The sequence below is a fragment of the Typopeltis vanoorti genome, chromosome 16 (genome assembly GCF_054136105.1).
Source record: "Typopeltis vanoorti isolate ZY-2024b chromosome 16, IOZ_Tvanoo_1.0, whole genome shotgun sequence".
In the NCBI taxonomy this organism is placed as follows: Eukaryota; Metazoa; Arthropoda; class Arachnida; order Uropygi; family Thelyphonidae; genus Typopeltis; species Typopeltis vanoorti.
The window spans coordinates 23001474-23019791 of NC_143564.1; the positions used below are offsets into that span (position 1 = coordinate 23001474).

Sequence of the window (18318 nt, forward strand, 5' to 3'; positions counted from 1 at the left end):
GTCACCCCCCCCCACAAGATTAAATCTCAAGTACTTGGGCCTCTTCAAGATTAAATTCCGAGTACGCCACTGTATCCAACTGACTAGTATCTTATCTGATTCCATCCATTTCAATTACCAGCTTATCATGTCAAGTATTAGTGTCTGAACTTGTGACACTAGTGTATGAGTGTCTGAGGTCAGACACATTAGAAGATAAAAGAAGTGCTGGTAAATGCTCTTGTGAATTTTTTGATGTGATCAGTTCTATTTAGAATAATAGGTGTTATCCTTATTATTCCGAATGGTAAAAGATAATATCTGAAGATTGTTTGGAAATGTTAGAGCAGAAATTAATGCTTAGTCTATTATTCTTGTAGAAAGCCTTAGATGTTGATTAAGCATGCTTATTAAATAATTTAAGGAATTTACAACATACACAGGATATAAATTAAATTAAACTTTAATCTATATTTCCAATATTTCAGAAACGTCACGTTGCCATCTTCACAGGAACTTAAAATAAAGACACGTGCATGCAGTTGCTACACAGTAAATGAGGACGAAGCAGGAAGCTATTGTTTCTCCTAAAAGTCCTGATTGTGCTACCTAACAGGCTATGTAGGTATTCTTGGCTGTTGGGCTGAAGGTCTTCTGATGCAAGTCTCCCAAATTTGGGTCAGTCTCATGCAACCAAATTTGTTGACATTTGGACCGTTTCTTAGGGCTGAGGCCGATTCCATGAATAGCCTTTCAAATTTGAATTTACTACGGTGTATTACTGTGGTTTTCTTCCATCGTATTCTGTGGAGTGTATCCAAAACATGGTCTGCAAGACCAGAGCGGCTGCTAGTGAAACTGGATATAGTCCTTGTGTTCTGGAATTCTGATATTCGCTGTCCTGCCTGTTTAGCCAAAGTAGGGCAGCTTACAGCTGCAAGGGACCTGGTGAACACCAGGTAAGTCTAGGGGAAGTGGTTGGTCTTTAGTGGAGCAGATAAGGGATGACAATTTTTTTTATATGGTTCTGTAACAAGAAGTCAAGTCATGTTTTTTTTAGGATTTTGGTCATTTTTTCCGAGGTGCCTCAGATGTAGGGAATAGTAATGGATTTAGAGTAATCCTTGTTGTCAAGGGGGGGAGGGGGGGTTGTGGTTTACTGGTTTCAATATTTTTTGGATATTTTTGGGAGGGTAGCCATTGGCTGAGAAAGTGTTGAGAATGTGGTTTAGTTCTGTGGTTAGGGCATTGTCATTTGAACAGATAAGTTTAGCCCTGTTGTGTAGTGTCTTAATAACTCCATATTGTTGGTGAATGTATCTCCTGTATAGGTGGGTTTTCTATAAACTGAGAAAACCAATGTTCCAACAGGCTTGTAGGTGACTAGTGTGTCTAAGAAAGGGAGGCTGTTGTTTTTCTATTTTTCTAGGGTGAACTTAATTCTTAGGTGTTGGTTTAAGTGTATCAGGAAGGAGAGGAGTATATCAGAGCCATGTGGCCAAATAGCAAACACATCATCAACGTAGCAAAGCCATGTGGTTGGTTTTTGTGGGGCAAAGTTTAAGGCTTTCTCTTCAAAAGTCTCCATAAAAAAGTTGGCCAAGGGGGAGAGAGAGTGGTGAACCCATGGCTGTCCCCTCCATTTGTTTGTAGAATTTTCCTTGCCAAACAAAATAACCCGAGTTCATTGTGAACTGAAATAGGGCTGAGATATCGGGAGGAAATTTAGCTTGGATTAGGTCTAAGGTTTCTTTCAGTGGGACATTTGTAAATAAGGAGGAGACATCAAAACTGACCATTATGTCAGTATGTTGGAGTGTAAGGTTCTTTATGTATTTTTGGGAGTCCATATATACAGGGAGGTATGGAGTTAAATGGTTTTAATTTGTTAATGATTTCTACAGGCCAAGAAGTGACCTTCTTAAGGAGCCTGTGGAGTTTCCTAATTTGTGAGTTGGTGGGATTGTACTCAATAGGGAGGTAAATAGCCTGATCTAATAGTAGAGCATTAAGCTTACCTGTGTAATCCTTTTGGTGAAGTACTACTGTGGCATTACCTTTACCCGCTTTGGCGATTACTATTTCTTTCTTTTTCTTCAATTCCTGCAGAGATTTATATTCCTTATTGGATATGTTGGCCACATGGCTCTGATACACTCCTCTCCTTCTTAACACACCCAGAATCAAGTTCACCCTGGAAAAAGAGAAAAACAACAGCCTCCCTTTCTTACGCACACTAGTCACCTGCCAGCCTGATGGAACTTTGGTTTTCTTCGTTTATAGAAAACCTACCCATACAGGCAGATACATTCATCAACAATCCCCCCCCCCCTCACAACAATATGGAGTTAACACATTGCATAACAGGGCTAAACTTATCTGTTCAAATGACAATGCCCTAACCACAGAACTAAACCACAGGGGCAAATGCTGGTCTTGAAATTCATGCATACTCTTGTTATCATTCAGGGAATGAGAAGTGTGATTGAAGTCCGATTAGAGAAATAATGAATTACTTACAATTTAAAACTATGTACAAGTAACCTTTGTATAACGCAGATATTAGGTTCCGCAGAAATGCCACATTATATAAATCGCGTTATGCGAGTCTCAGATCACATAGAAAAAGTAGGATCATGTTCTGAAATTGTTTTTTTTTTTTTTTTTAAATTATATAAACAATGACATATCCAACAAAAAAAAATATTTTTATTTAATTCAGGTAATTCATGTAAGTTAAGAAAACAAACTATGAAACAAATACATAGTATAAAAATTACAAATTGTACTTAAACTTCATTGCACATAATGCATAAATGTTTTAGACAAAATAAAATAGTGCATATTTTAATCTTTCATAGCATGAGGATTTGAGGATTGGTTAATAAACACTATTTTTGTCATGTAATCACCTGATGCATTACTACAAAACAGTAGAGTAATTCTATCTTTGGAAACTTTGAATCCAGGAGCTGATCTTTCATTTTTTGAAATATAGGTACGTTTTTGCACTTTTTTCCAATATAACCCGGATTCATCTACATTGAACACCTGGTCTGCACTATAAATGTTTATAAACTTTGAGAGATTCTGTTTAATAAGATTTCCATCCATAGGAATTTTCTTTTGAGGTGCAATCTTCTATCGAAATCATTAGAGATTTCTCCATTTTTCCATTAGAATTTCGCATACACGAGCAACACGCTTTGCACTTATCGTTGACCCAGCAATAAACACTTTCTCGGATTTTATGTTCATTTTGTTTGATTTGTTGATTCATTTAAATTCAAAGTCCCAGCAAAAACTCCTGGTTTTCCTCCATTTTTCAACCGATCCAAGATTTTGAATATTTTTCTTCGAGAGAAATTAATTTTGTTTTCAATGTTGGTTTTTCCCTATTGTTGCAGTTTGTGGCCATTACTATAAAAGTAATTTTTTACACAAAAAAGCAAGCATTACATATTGTATGTAACTCACCAGAAAATAAAGTGCTCAGCTTGAGATGAACACACTTATGATTTTTAATGCAATTGGCAGAAACGAGGACAATTTTCAACAATCGTTTTATACAGTAAACAATTGAGGTACATGCATGCTAAAGGGTATTTCCCCTGATATAAATTCACTACTTATAATTACATGCAGGATACAGGCAGACACAAATTTAATGAAGACAAAATTTGATTTTTAAGTCACGCAGTGAAAACATATGAAAAGATAAAGGGTTACTACAATTTGTAGACCGTGTTTTTATTGAAACCGTGTTGTATAAGTAGTGCGTTCAACAAGGGTTAACACTATTTTAGACCATGTCATATGAGGGCTACCTGTATTTAGAAATTTATGTACATTTAATCATACAAATAGAATATTATTTGTAAAATAAATGTTGTATCTTTTTCAATTTAGCTACTTAAATACAAATTCTACCCTACAGTTCTTTATGAACTGGTCAATAACATAGTCATAAAAAGTTGGTTGTAACTTAATTTTCCAAAGCAACATGCACACTTGTAAAGGTTGGCTGAAGCTCACTGGCTAGAGTTACTTTGACTGCATATTGCCCATGTTTAAGCAATAGGGCGAGATGACGTGGAGGGAGTGGAAATGGCTATGCACGTGTATGAAATCAGTGCTGAAGTGTGGACCTGGAAGCTCTAGTCAAGCTAACCAAAGGTAGCTCGACTAGAGTCGGCCTTCGATACACAATGCAAAGCTCAATTATTGCCGTGCAAGCTTAAGACGCCTTCTGTCTACAAAAATAAAAGCCCTAAATGAAATGCTTATAAATGCATGCATTTATTAACAAATAAATATTAATTCTTTCTCAATTAATGGGCTTGCGCAGCAAGCATAGAGAATTCACCACTGCTAAACCACATCCTCAACACTTTCTCAGCTAATGCCCCCACCCCCACCCCCGCCCAAAAAAAAAAATCCAAAAAATATTGAAGCCAGTAAATCACACCCCTCCCCTTCACAACAAGGATTACTCTACATCCATTACCATTCCCTACATGAGGCATCTCGGAAAAAAATTACTAAAATCCTAAAAAAACATGACTTAACCTCTTGTTACAGACCAATATAGAAAATTGGCATCCTTATCTGCTCCACTAAAGACCAACCACTTCCCCTAGACTTACAGCTTACAGCTGCAAGTAAGCTGGACAAGCTGTAAGCTGGACAAGCTGTAAGCTGTCCTACTTTGGCCAAACAGGCAGGACAGCGAATATCAGAATTTCAGGACACAAGGACTACATCCGGTTTCACCAGTACAGCCACTCTGGTCTTGCAGACCATGTTTTCGATACATGACACAGAATATGGTGGAAGAAAGCCATGGTAATACACTGTAGTAAATTCAAATTTGAAAGGTCATTCATGGAATCAGCCTCAGCCCTAAGAAACAGTCCAAACTTCAAATTTGGTTGCATGAGACTGCCCCAAATTTGGGAGACTTACATCAGAAGACCTTCAGCCCAATGACCAAGAATACCTACAGAGCCTGCTAGGGGGGGCACCATCAGGACCTTTAGGAGAAACAATATAGCTCACCACTGCTCATAACTAACATTGTACAGTCCTGAAACCATCTTTGTTATTTATCTTTGTACCCTTTCCACAGTTAATTTATCCTCTTCAAATCCTGGGGCCAAATCTGAGAACAATAGTCTAAGTGTGGTCGGATCAGAGTCTTATACAACAGAATGATAACCCTTTTATCTCTGCAGGTCAGTGTCCTCCTCATTATTGCAGCAATCCTCTGTGTTATCTTCACCAAATTTGCAATATGTCCCTTGAATTTTAGGTTTCTATCAAGCATCAATGGTAGATCTCGTTTCCTCTACTTCCTCCAGTATAACTCCTCCCATAGAGTATGCAGCATCCCATCGATGTTTCCCAAACCTCAAAAATTACATTTCTGCACTCCACATCTGCACTCTAACTAATAATCCTTCCCAGCTTCACATCATCCCCTTGCAATCCACTGACAATCTTACTGATATAAAGGTTAAACAATATAGGTCCCAGTATCGAGCCCTGTGGATCCCCACTTGTAACCTTCTGCCTCTTTGATATTGCTCCACCATACACAACTCTGATACCTATCGGACAGCCAATCCTAAATCCAGTAGACCAATCTGACATCCAGACCCATGTGCTGCAACTTAAATATCAGCTTATCATGTGGCACCCTGTCAAATGCCTTTGCTAAGTCTAAGAAAATGGCAGTATATGCCTTTCCCTCATCTAATGCTCTTGTAACTTTTTTTTAATAATATGCTAGCCTTTTATAATAAACGCCCCTTAACAAATCCATTTCGAATCTCACAAATAACATTACCCTCATCTGCCAAATGCTGTATACGGTCCTTCACTACTATCTCCAAGATCTTACTAACTACTGATGACACACAAACTGGCCTATAATTGGACACTTCCAGTCTGCTACCACCTTTATGCAATAGCACTATCCTACCTTCCTTCCATTCCATGGGCACCTTTCCTGCAGCCAGACTTTCATTGAAAAGCCAGGTCAAAGGCACTGTCAGTTCCCTAGCACATTCTTTCAAAACTCTCGGTGAGGTGAAATACCATCCAGTCCCACAGCTTTACTGACATCCAGAGTACTCAGTATTTGAAACACTCTCCTCCTGTACCTCTAAACCCCGAACCTGCCCTATCCCTCTAGTATTAAAACCGACTCCACAAAGATGAAATATTCCAATAAAGTGTTCATTGAACAATTCCACTATGTCCTCTGCATCAGTCACTCTATTCCCATTTTTATCCCACAATATCATTCTACCACAGTCATTTCTCCTCCTACTGGCCACATAGCTAAAAATTCTCTAGGATTTTCTTTGGATCAATCTCCTCTCATATTCCAGTTTTGCATTTCTTACCATTCTAGTCATCACTCTTCTGGCCTGTGTCTTATATTCTTCATGCATCTTTTCTTCACTTGTCTCCTAATATATCTCTTCCATAACCTCTTTTTCACATGAAATTCTTGTTTAATATTGTTTGTAATCCACTTTACTCCAAATTGTGTCTTCTTCACTCGTAGTATACAACTTACTATTGCTGCTAACAAATATTCTTTCACAATTTCCCAGGCACTAATGATATCCCTGCCTTCCAATTCCTTCCTCCATGAAACTGCTCCAAGTTGGCATCTTAGACTATTATAATCACCTGCCTTATAATTCCACATACGTTCCCATCTCTTTGTTACTCCTGCATGTCTATTCATTTTCCAAGTTCAAAACTTATGGTCACTCTCTCCAACTGGTGGGAGAGATGTCATCTCAGTTATTATCAACTCTTATGATGCTATAACCAAATCCAAAACTCTTGAATCTTGTTCCCTCTATTAACATGTTGCCTAAGACATATGTCCCTGAAAAATTCTATAAATTTCATTCCCTTATTGCTATATGCATCTTCTCCCCAATTTATACTACTGTAGTTAAAATCTCCCATAACAATCATTCTTCTTGCACTTGCCAAAGTCTACTGTCTGAACATTTCTTGGTCCCCACCGTCTGTGCTCCTGGGTCTGTAGCAACAGCCCACTAAATATCCTGTCTTGCCCACCTCTACCTCACACCATATGCTTTCAAAATCATTAGGGTCACTGCTTTCCAGTCTCCACTCTTAGAGGACATAGGTCGTCACTTATCATAAGCAGTACTCCACCAACACGCTTTCCCTTCCTATCCTGCCAAAAAATGCTGTACCCAGTGACTTATGTTCCTGTTATTGTATCCTCTTCTGTCAACCACGTCTCAGTGATCCCAATAATTTTTGGCCAGGCTGATGCTATTTGCACCAATTCCTCTCCCTTACTTTGGATACTCCTGGCATTAGTGTAAAGCATATGTCGTTATTTCTATACCCAACATTATCCCCTCTATACTCCACTATGCTCAGTGTTACCTGATGCCATCCCCCTTCTCCCAAGTAGCCATTCTTTCAAGAGGCTATCCCTGCTATCATCCTCCCTGGGACACACTGACTTGTTTAGAACAGCAATCTCTCCAGATGCCTACGTCCTTCCTCATTCAAATGTAAATGGTCTTTTGCATACAATTCCTCTGTCCTCAAACTTACTCCAAGCATCCACATATTCCAGTCCTCTCTTGTCACACATTCTAGCTATTATGTCATTCAATATCACTGCTCTTCTGCTCTGCTCATCATTATCATACCTAGGCAACACACACACTATCCTTCCTCTGTCTTCTTTCGTACAGCCTCAAGCAGAAATATCATATCTCTCGCTGCCCGACTTACATTACCACTCAAGTCATTTGTTCCTACCATCACAATCATCTCATCCACCCTTTCACCTCTCTTAATTGCCATAGCCACACTTTCTATCATTCCTCCTGGCAAACACTGCTCACGCATCTTATCTTGAACACCAAGGATCATTGAGTCCCCATATATTATAATCTCTTACCATTCCCTCTCTCCTATTGTTTCCATTCTCTCCTCTTCTTTCATTCGCATACATCTCTCTCATCCCCTCTCCTCTACTGCTCCTATTCTTTCTTTTAGTTTTGGCTCATGAATGTGCATTGTATGCAATAATACAACATAGAACTAGAACAGGAAAGTTTTCTTGTATGTTAACAAAGAAAATTGTACTAGACAAGAAAGTATATTCTTGCTTTAATCCTTCAACCTTGAGCACAAGAAAAAGCTTGCAGATGAAGATATATACGTGTCAGATATAATTTACTTTGTAGCGAGGAACCCTTTCTGCAACTATTTAAATTGATACAGAAGTTTTATAGATGTAAGTAGCAAAATGGCATGTCACCACATTAAAATGCTCTGTATTCGATAGAGATCAGTACCTCAATGGGTCTAGCTCCCACCAATGAGAACCCAATAAAGGTAAAAGTGGTCTGGATAGTGGCCCTTCTTGCAATACATCATATATTAATCTGAAAGGATGGTGGGGAAATTGATGTTTATGGAGACATATGACTTCATAAGGCAAGTAGTTGTGAAGACACTTAACAGACTATTTTCATTATTACATCACACTCCAGAGATTCCAAAGACTCGCAAAGACTCATCTACTCTACAACTTTTCATCTCACTACTCCACCAACCTTCATCACCTAACACCAATGTCATCTACTGCTGACTACCACCACTAGTACTTTCACAGACAATCACAAACATCCATGCCCACGGCAGGATTCGAATCTGCAGCCTTTTGGCTGCAAACTGGATACACTAACCAATCGGCCAACCTGGCCAGCAAATTTTACAAAAAACTATACAAAACATGTCTTTGACTTCATGGAGGTTGGGTGTTAATAATAAACAATAAATGAATTGTGTATATGCATTCATGCACAAGAAATAGCCTTACATGACATGACTGTAGTAGCGATCACAATTATCTTAAATATTGTACAAGAATATAATTTCATGTCTAGTAGAATTTAATTTCCTAGTAGGAGTATTACTGGAAGAAAAAAAAAACTGGATCTAGCTTTGTAAACCTTTCTCGAATGATTTAATTTGATAGGAAATTTGAATTATGAATGCATTCCTACTTCTTTTTGTATGCAAAACTTATTTGGTACTTTCGTTCCTACAACTCTAAACTAAAAGAAGGTCATGCTCCATTGATGTATCAGGTCTAGAAAGTAGAATATAGGACAAGTTTCAGGATCATTTCACAATATGAAAAAGGTAAAAATATTAATGAGAGAAGTTACTTACCTTTCATTTACAAGTTTGTCTTTAGCAGGATCACGTGGCTGACGTTTCATGATATCACTTTCCGCATGCTCGTAAGCAAGTGAAATAGCAGGAACCTATTGATCAAAATATTTCACTTCAATCTCTTTCTTGTATAAGAAAAAAGATTTTAGGATACTTTCTAAGATATGTTTTATTTCAAAACAACCAAAAACTATACAAAACTTTTCTTTGTCTTAATGGAGGTTGGATGTTAATAATAAACAGTAAATGAATTGTGTGTATGCATGCATGCACATGAAAGAGCCTTACATGACATGACTGTGTAGTATTGATCACAATTATCTTAATTATATGCATGTAGTAAAAACTGAACAAGGTGTCCAAAGCTGATTATAGTAGAAATCAAGTAGCCTTCGATTTCATAAACTATTTGTGATGAGGAATTTGTGTGGAAGAAATTTCATGAAAGCCTTGCCTTGACTGGCAAAGGTGTGATCATCCTAAACTATTGGGGCTCTTGTATGTGAGAAGCTCCAGTGCACAGTGAAAGAAGTTGCCTTCTGGATGTGATGTGCCTAGGAATAGTAGTGCAAGATATTATAGTTTTGATGTAAACTGCATTCAGTTGTATTGATGTTTACATGGCTAAGAAATAAGGCAAGTTTCGCAGTCATATTGCCAAATATCATTAACATATTTGAGCCAGACTAAGTTTACGAATGGGGGGAACTGCTCAAATTATGCAATGTAAAATTGGATGGAGAGATGAAAGTGGAGAACTCATTGGCCATACCGTCAGTTCTGCAGGTTAAAGTTATCCTGACAGACAGCTAGACTTAAGAATGTAGAAAGAAAAGGACAATGATAAATTAGAAATTTAGTGTGAAATAGTTTTATGAAAAGGGACATAGATAAAGAGGAAAGTAACATCACTTTCAAAATTTTAGTTTTTGAGAATGGGAAAGAATGCTGAAAATGTACACCTTTTTCAAACTGAGAATACAGGATGAAGTAAATTGTGAAAGATAGTAAAATTATTATTACGTGATACCTCCAAGGAGTCCATAGCCTCATTGAGGAAGGGCACTCAGCACTAACTGTAATATGTTGGGAAGAGTCCTTATCCACCAACTACACAGATCCACTACTGCCATCATCATCAATACACAATGCCATCTACTGCCCACTACCACTAGTATTTTTGTCTGTAAATTGCATGCATTCTCATGGCCGATTGTCTGTATATATGATTAAAAACCAGAGGGGTTCCTCAGAGAAAAAAAAAATTCAGCTGTCTCCTATACTGACCTCTCACAAATTTACATCCAATGTATAAATAGGGTTTTTTCTTAAGAAAGTTTTTTTATACAGATTTAATGATTTGGATAAAGAGGGTGCTAGTGAGCCAAGCGCTGTGGATGCGATTCGAAGAGCTCCTGATTCAGATAAGTTTTACTAGGAATAATTAAGTATATATGCGTAATTGTTTGAGTAAGAGCGGCTGTAAATGTTGTACGCTACCGGTATTATTAGTGTGGGGGATTTTTCTTGTCTAAACTAAATTACGAAATCATTATTATTAGAACTAGTAACCTGCAGAGAGGAAAAAAATGGCGGTGGCATTGTCATTCCATGATTTAATTTAGATTTCAGTCGTTTCGTTAAGTGTGAGGTCTGTTATATGTATTCCTTCGATTACATAAATGATTTGTGTATGTTTAGTGTTGATAGAAGAAGGGTGTGTGCGAAGTGTGACCTGAACAAGGAACTGATGAATGCAAATATGAAATTGATGATAGAAAGAGTTAGTACCGATTGTGTCGCGAGTGCACGTTTGAAAGAGAAGGATGGTGAGGAAGAAAGATGAAAAAATGTTAAAAAATCAGGAAAAAAGAAAAAGAGCGATTTGAAAAACGTAACGGATGTTAAAAGGGATGAAAGTGAGGTGGAAAGAAACGAAATTGAAAGAATAAATGATAGTTAAAAAAGAATGAATGATAGCGAAAGTTTGGACGCATGTTAGTCCGAAAGTATGGAAACAAAGAAAGATAAATGAGAGTGAAAGTGAGAAGAATGATAGTGAAAGTTGGACGTACGTTGGACTGAAAGTACGGAAACAAAGAAGGATGAATGAGAGGGAAAGTGAGAAGAGAGGGGTCAAGAGTTAGAAAGATTTCATGATAGAGAGAATGTGTCGCGAGATTCAGAAGGTGAATTGGATTGGATGAGGCAAGAAACGAAATGGATGCGGAATGAAATTAAGAGAATGCAGGTCAAAACTATTAAAATAAATCATGATGGCATGAAAGAGTTAACAAAAGATGAGCGAGTGGCGTTGTATGGCGACTCCATTATTAAAGGTGTGCTAGAGGATAAAATGCACAAGGTATGTTTTCCAGGCGGTAAAATGAGTAGAGTGATTGAGGCATTGGATATGAGGCAGGAGTGAGCAAAAGAGTTAATTGTATTAATTGATACAAATGATTTGAGAGAGAACAAAGAGCATGTCAAAATGAATGTCAGGAGACTGCTTCGAAAGATAAAAGAGAATAGTGTGACAGGAAGGGTAGTCAGTGCGTTGCCTAGGTATGATTGTGGTGAAATGAGGCAGAGAGCAAGGATAATGAATGATATTCTGGCTGAAATGTGTGAGGAGATGGGAGTACAGTTTGTTAATGTGTGGAATGAGTTTGAGGGACGAAGTGAGCTGTATGGGAGTGATGGACTGCATTTGAGTGGTTATGGTGTGAGTCGCTTGGAAAGACTGAAGGTAGAGAAGTGAATGGAGAGAATGAATCAGATCAAGAGGGGAGTGATGTGGAAGAGCAGAAGAGTAAGACAGGAGAGATTGAAGAAGTGGAAATGAATGAGGAAGTGAGTGGTATGAGTATAAAAAATGAGAGAATGGGTGTGCAAGAGGAGCAGGGAAATGGGGAGGCTCAGGGTGGACAGGGGTACACAGCGTGAGAAAGGTGGATGCTCCAAGAGCAGGTAAGAAATGGGATGGGATTACCTGCCTACATATACGAGAGAATATGTAGGCAGGTAAGAAATGGGATGACCAGGGATAAAGAACAGATGGAATTGCAAAGGGTTCTAAAATGAAGAAGCAGAAAGGGAAATGGCCCCAATCCAGCATGGAGAGATCACATGAGTGAGTGGTATCAGTGGAACTAGCTGTAGATTAGATCCAGAAATGAGCTGTTGTGTTTATATACCAATGCTAGAAGTATAAGAAACAAGGCAGATGAAATGGTTGCATTAATTGCATCTTCACCCAAAGATTGTCGGAATAAGTGAGACATGGTTAGATGAGGACGACATCGCGACAGGAATAGAGATGGAAAGGGATGATGTGTTTCGTGAGGATAGAAGGGGTAAAAAGGGAGGGGGAGTGCTATTGATCATAGAGAAAGAGTTATGTCCATACAAGGTAGAGATACAAGAGAGAAATAGTGCCAGTGGTTTTGAGGCAGCATGGTGTGAGATAGAGGTGAATGGAAATCAAATACTTCGTTGGATGTTGTTATAGACCAGGTAATGTGGATGGTGGTGATAATGAAATGTATAATAAAATTAGTCAAGCAAATAAGAAAAGGGTGATCATTATGGGTGATTTTAATTATGGCAATATAGACTTAGAATGATGAGATAGCAACTGGAAGTAAGAAAATGAGTGAGTTTTTGAGGGACAACTACCTCAGCAGTATGTAACAGAGGGCACACAAGGATTGAGGGTGTTGGATTTGATCATCTCAGAGGATGTAATTATAAATCAGATGCCCAATCACCCACAAATTGGTGAGAATGATCATGAAGTGATTACCTGGGTGGGTTGCCAGCAGTGTGAGAACCTTTGTGAGAAAAGGGTATATGTGGAACTATGGGGTGGGGAGTGATTATGAAGAGCTCAGGAGACAGTTTGCAGGTGTAGCATGGAATGATGAGTAAGCTGGAAAAGAGATCAACGCATCTGTGGGAATTTTCAAGAACTATCTAGTAGTAAATTTAGTTTAATCCTTTATCCAAGTGTAAGCAAACAAAGTTTGCACCTGAAGTATCTTCAGGACTGAGGCAACTCGTGGTAAAGGTGGACTAAACTCTCATCACTGGTCTTAGTATCTCCCATAATGCAAAGCACATCTCCTCAAGGAGATGTATAATGCTATGCATTAAGAGAAGGGCCACTACCTAGACCGATTTCAACTTTTGAGGTCTCGTCAGTGGGAGCCGGACCCAGAAGTGAGGATACTAAGGTGGAAGTAATGGAGAAGTCATATTTACCTATACAAGTTGCCAAAAGCACCTTATTATTAAATAACTCTGACAAGTAATGAGAGCTTAGTCCACCTTTACCATGAGTTGCCTCAGTCCTGAAGCTTCAGGCACAAACTTTGTTTGCTTACACTTGGATAAAGGATTAAACTAAATTTATTATAGTCTAACCAAGTGGAAGAGAAGTAGAAGAACAGGTCAGAAGGTTAAATAGGGTAAGTGTGAAATGGATGAATAAAGAGATTAAGCATGTGATACAGAGAAAAAGGCATTATTGAAGCAGCATAAGAAAGTAGTAATAACCAATTACATGAGGATTACAAAGACCAGGCAAGGCAGGTGACTTGGTTGGTAAGGGTAGCAAAAGTGAGGTATGAGTAGCAGTTAGTTAATGAAGCCAAAAAGAACCCTAAGGAGTTCTTTCGCTATGTAGCCAGCAAAAAAAAAAAAAAAATTATGGACGAAGGTTGACATTGCTTGGGGATAATGGTATAAAGACAGCTGTTGCAGAAGATATAGTGGAGATACTTAATGAGCAGGTCATAAGGGTCTTTTAATATTGTGAATGTGACTATGTGGCTTCATGGAGAGATTAGGAGTAGTTGATGGCAAGAGGTGTACAGGGAGTTAAGCAAAATTGATGTTAATAAGGCTATGGGACTTGATAATATATCACCACATATTCTGAAGGAATGTGCCAGGAAGTTGCCACAAACCTTGACATATTTAACATAAGTCTTGCCCTGGGTCAATTTTCTAAGGAGTGGAAGGAGGGCAAGATTATGCTGCTTCATAAGGGAGGTGCTAAAGCTAAAGCATCAAATTATAGGCCTATCTGTGTGTCAGGTGTTGTGGTTAAGTTGTTGGAGAAGCTTGTGAGAACTAGGATCCGGAATTGGTTTGACAACAATGGTATCATCTTTGATGGACAGTATGGATTTGCTAAAGAGAGGTCATGTATTAGTAATCTACTTATTACAATAAAGTGACTGCTTCCTTAGATAGATTAGAGGGGGAGACAGTAATATACTTAGATTTTGCAAAAGCTTTTGATAGATTACCACATAAGATGATAGTCACTTTGAAGCGCACGAGGGTGGATATTAGATGAGTGCATTGGATCGGAGACTGGCTATCTGATAGGTATCAGCAAGTTGTGGGGGAACAATATCCAGGAAAAGGAAAGTCACTAGTGGTGTGCCTCAGGGGGTTTGTTTTAGGGCCATTACTGTTTAACTTGTATATTAATGATATTGGTGAAGATTTGGATGGAGATATTGAGTTGTTTGCAGATGATGCAATTCCGGATCCTAGTTCTCACAAGCTTCTCCAACAACTTAACCACAACACCTGACACACAGATAGGCCTATAATTTGATGCTTTAGCTTTAGCACCTCCCTTATGAAGCAGCATAATCTTGCCCTCCTTCCACTCCTTAGAAAATTGACCCAGGGCAAGACTTATGTTAAATATGTCAAGGTTTGTGGCAACTTCCTGGCACATTCCTTCAGAATATGTGGTGATATATTATCAAGTCCCATAGCCTTATTAACATCAATTTTGCTTAACTCCCTATACACCTCTTGCCATCAACTACTCCTAATCTCTCCATGAAGCCACATAGTCACATTGTTGTCAAACCATTACATGGTTTGACAACAATGGTATCATCTTTGATGGACAGTATGGATTTGCTAAAGAGAGGTCATGTATTAGTAATCTACTTACTTATTACAATAAAGTGACTGCTTCCTTAGATAGATTAGAGGGGGAGACAGTAATATACTTAGATTTTGCAAAAGCTTTTGATAGATTACCACATAAGATGATAGTCACTTTGAAGCGCACGAGGGTGGATATTAGATGAGTGCATTGGATCGGAGACTGGCTATCTGATAGGTATCAGCAAGTTGTGGGGGAACAATATCCAGGAAAAGGAAAGTCACTAGTGGTGTGCCTCAGGGGGTTTGTTTTAGGGCCATTACTGTTTAACTTGTATATTAATGATATTGGTGAAGATTTGGATGGAGATATTGAGTTGTTTGCAGATGATGCAAAGTTGGGACAAAACATGAAGAGTAGAGGAGATTTTGTTGACATTGCTTGGGGATAATGGTATAAAGACAGCTGTTGCAGAAGATATAGTGGAGATACTTAATGAGCAGGTCATAAGGGTCTTTTAATATTGTGAATGTGACTATGTGGCTTCATGGAGAGATTAGGAGTAGTTGATGGCAAGAGGTGTATAGGGAGTTAAGCAAAATTGATGTTAATAAGGCTATGGGACTTGATAATATATCACCACATATTCTGAAGGAATGTGCCAGGAAGTTGCCACAAACCTTGACATATTTAACATAAGTCTTGCCCTGGGTCAATTTTCTAAGGAGTGGAAGGAGGGCAAGATTATGCTGCTTCATAAGGGAGGTGCTAAAGCTAAAGCATCAAATTATAGGCCTATCTGTGTGTCAGGTGTTGTGGTTAAGTTGTTGGAGAAGCTTGTGAGAACTAGGATCCGGAATTGGTTTGACAACAATGGTATCATCTTTGATGGACAGTATGGATTTGCTAAAGAGAGGTCATGTATTAGTAATCTACTTACTTATTACAATAAAGTGACTGCTTCCTTAGATAGATTAGAGGGGGAGACAGTAATATACTTAGATTTTGCAAAAGCTTTTGATAGATTACCACATAAGATGATAGTCACTTTGAAGCGCACGAGGGTGGATATTAGATGAGTGCATTGGATCGGAGACTGGCTATCTGATAGGTATCAGCAAGTTGTGGGGGAACAATATCCAGGAAAAGGAAAGTCACTAGTGGTGTGCCTCAGGGGGTTTGTTTTAGGGCCATTACTGTTTAACTTGTATATTAATGATATTGGTGAAGATTTGGATGGAGATATTGAGTTGTTTGCAGATGATGCAAAGTTGGGACAAAACATGAAGAGTAGAGGAGATTTTGTAGCCTTACAAGAAGACTTAAATAAATTGCGCATGGGAGATGAGCGTTCAATGTTGCAAAATGTAAGGTTTTAAAATTTGGGAAACAAAGTTGGGATGCAGAATTTGTGCTTGGTGAGGATATATTGTCAGATGCTGAGGAAATAAGAGATCTTGGGATAATAATGGATAAGGATCTGAAATTTAGGGGACATTGCCAAAATTGTGAAGACAACACAGACTTCTGGGAATGATGTGGAGGACACTGACTTGTAGAAGTAGGGAGATTCTTGTTCCATTGTATAAGGCTTTGATCAGGCCACACATGGCCTACTGTGTCCAGATTTGGTCACCTGGTTTTCAAAAGGACAAAGATGTTGGAAAGGGTCCAGAGGCGACTAAGGTAGTTTCTGACCTCTAGAATGCCGAATATGAGGAAAGAGTGAGAAGATGCAATTTACAGTCTGGCAGATAGGAGGAAGAGGGGAGATATGATAGAGACCTACAAGTTAGTAAGGGGTTGTTATTGGATCACTGTTGGAGAAGTTCTACAGAAAACAGTGCGAGATCAGGATAGAACCAGAGGTCATCCCTGGAAACTGTTTAAAGAGGGCATGAGCAGGGGAGTGAGAAGCAGGTTTTTTTTCATGCAGAGTTGTGAATGATTGGATTACCTTGCCTGAGAGTGTCGTGTCTGCAGAGAATTTGAGTGTTTAAAGCACAGTATGATGAGCTCTGTGTATGATAAAAGGACCTCCTAGATGAGTCTTTGACTCCATGGGATCTTGGGTAATAATAATAATTTGAGTCATCATTTGAAGCAATTATTAATTAAATAACATATACTTACCATATCAGTACCGAGATCTATGCAGAGTATTGTAACAGTTCCTAGAGGCAATGGGACATCACACAAAATGAAAAACAGGAAAGGAGTAATTTCAGGTATATTACTAGTTAATGTATAGGCAATTGACTTTTTGAGGTTGTCAAAGATTAATCGACCTAGAAGAAATAAAAAGAAATTTGGATTTGAATGAACTGATGGAAAAGTGACATTTAGATTTTTTATATAGAATATACACATAAAAGTAAGCATATGACATGTTAATTCTCTAAATAAATTTAGAAAACTCAAAAAGGTGGTTCAATTTGTCTATTGTAATACCATAAAGTTTCATATGAAATATGCATATTTGATATGAAACTTTATGCTTCAAAAGATAAATATATGTATTTATTTTACTTTATTTTATTTTTTTAAAGATCGCTATAGAATTTAGACTTATGTGAGGTCCTACTGTCAGTTATCTCACGGTTTGTGAATTTACTCTTAGGCAATACATTTCATTCACCAATCACTCAACTCAAAACTGCTCCTCTCTCCTCCCATACTCAACTTATACAGCTTTTGAGTAAAGTCCTATTCAACTCAGATCCACCATTCTATGAAATATCTCTCACATTAAACTGGTAACAACTACCAACTTGGGTTTCAATCATATTCCTCATCCTTCTATCTACAAGGCTCTGCAAACTATTTCCTCCATCTTTCTTCACACTCAACATTTCAGACTGGCAAGTACATTATTCAATTTTATCTGGACTCTTCCCAATATATCCCTCTCACTAAGAAAACCAGATGACAAAATTGAGCAGCAATTCATATGCAACCTGATGAAAGCTTTATAGAAGGGAATAAAAACGAATTGCACATGTGTCCTTCATATCATACCGTCAGAATACTGCATAACATCCTGACAATGACAATTTTAACCCATCTCCTAAATTGGATCCTTGTCTACTATTAGTCTCAGATCCCTTTCTTTTCAACTTTGCTACAAAACATTCAATTTTTATAATATGGAAAACTATGTTTGC

General features: G+C 38.1%; 1 protein-coding gene across 3 annotated transcripts in view; it reads right to left on the minus strand.

Annotated features, from left to right (window-relative positions):
* LOC150097892 (sodium/potassium-transporting ATPase subunit alpha-like) overlaps positions 1 to 18318 on the minus strand; it is a 221532-nt gene that overhangs the window by 55545 nt on the left and 147669 nt on the right. For all 3 annotated transcript variants that reach the window (XM_090405971.1, XM_090405968.1, XM_090405969.1), the window contains exons 16-17: positions 17288 to 17442; positions 9235 to 9329 (exon numbers count right to left, since the gene is read on the minus strand). In XM_090405971.1, coding sequence (XP_090262097.1) covers positions 9235 to 9329; positions 17288 to 17442 — 250 coding nt within the window. The remainder of the gene's footprint in view (positions 1 to 9234; positions 9330 to 17287; positions 17443 to 18318) is intronic.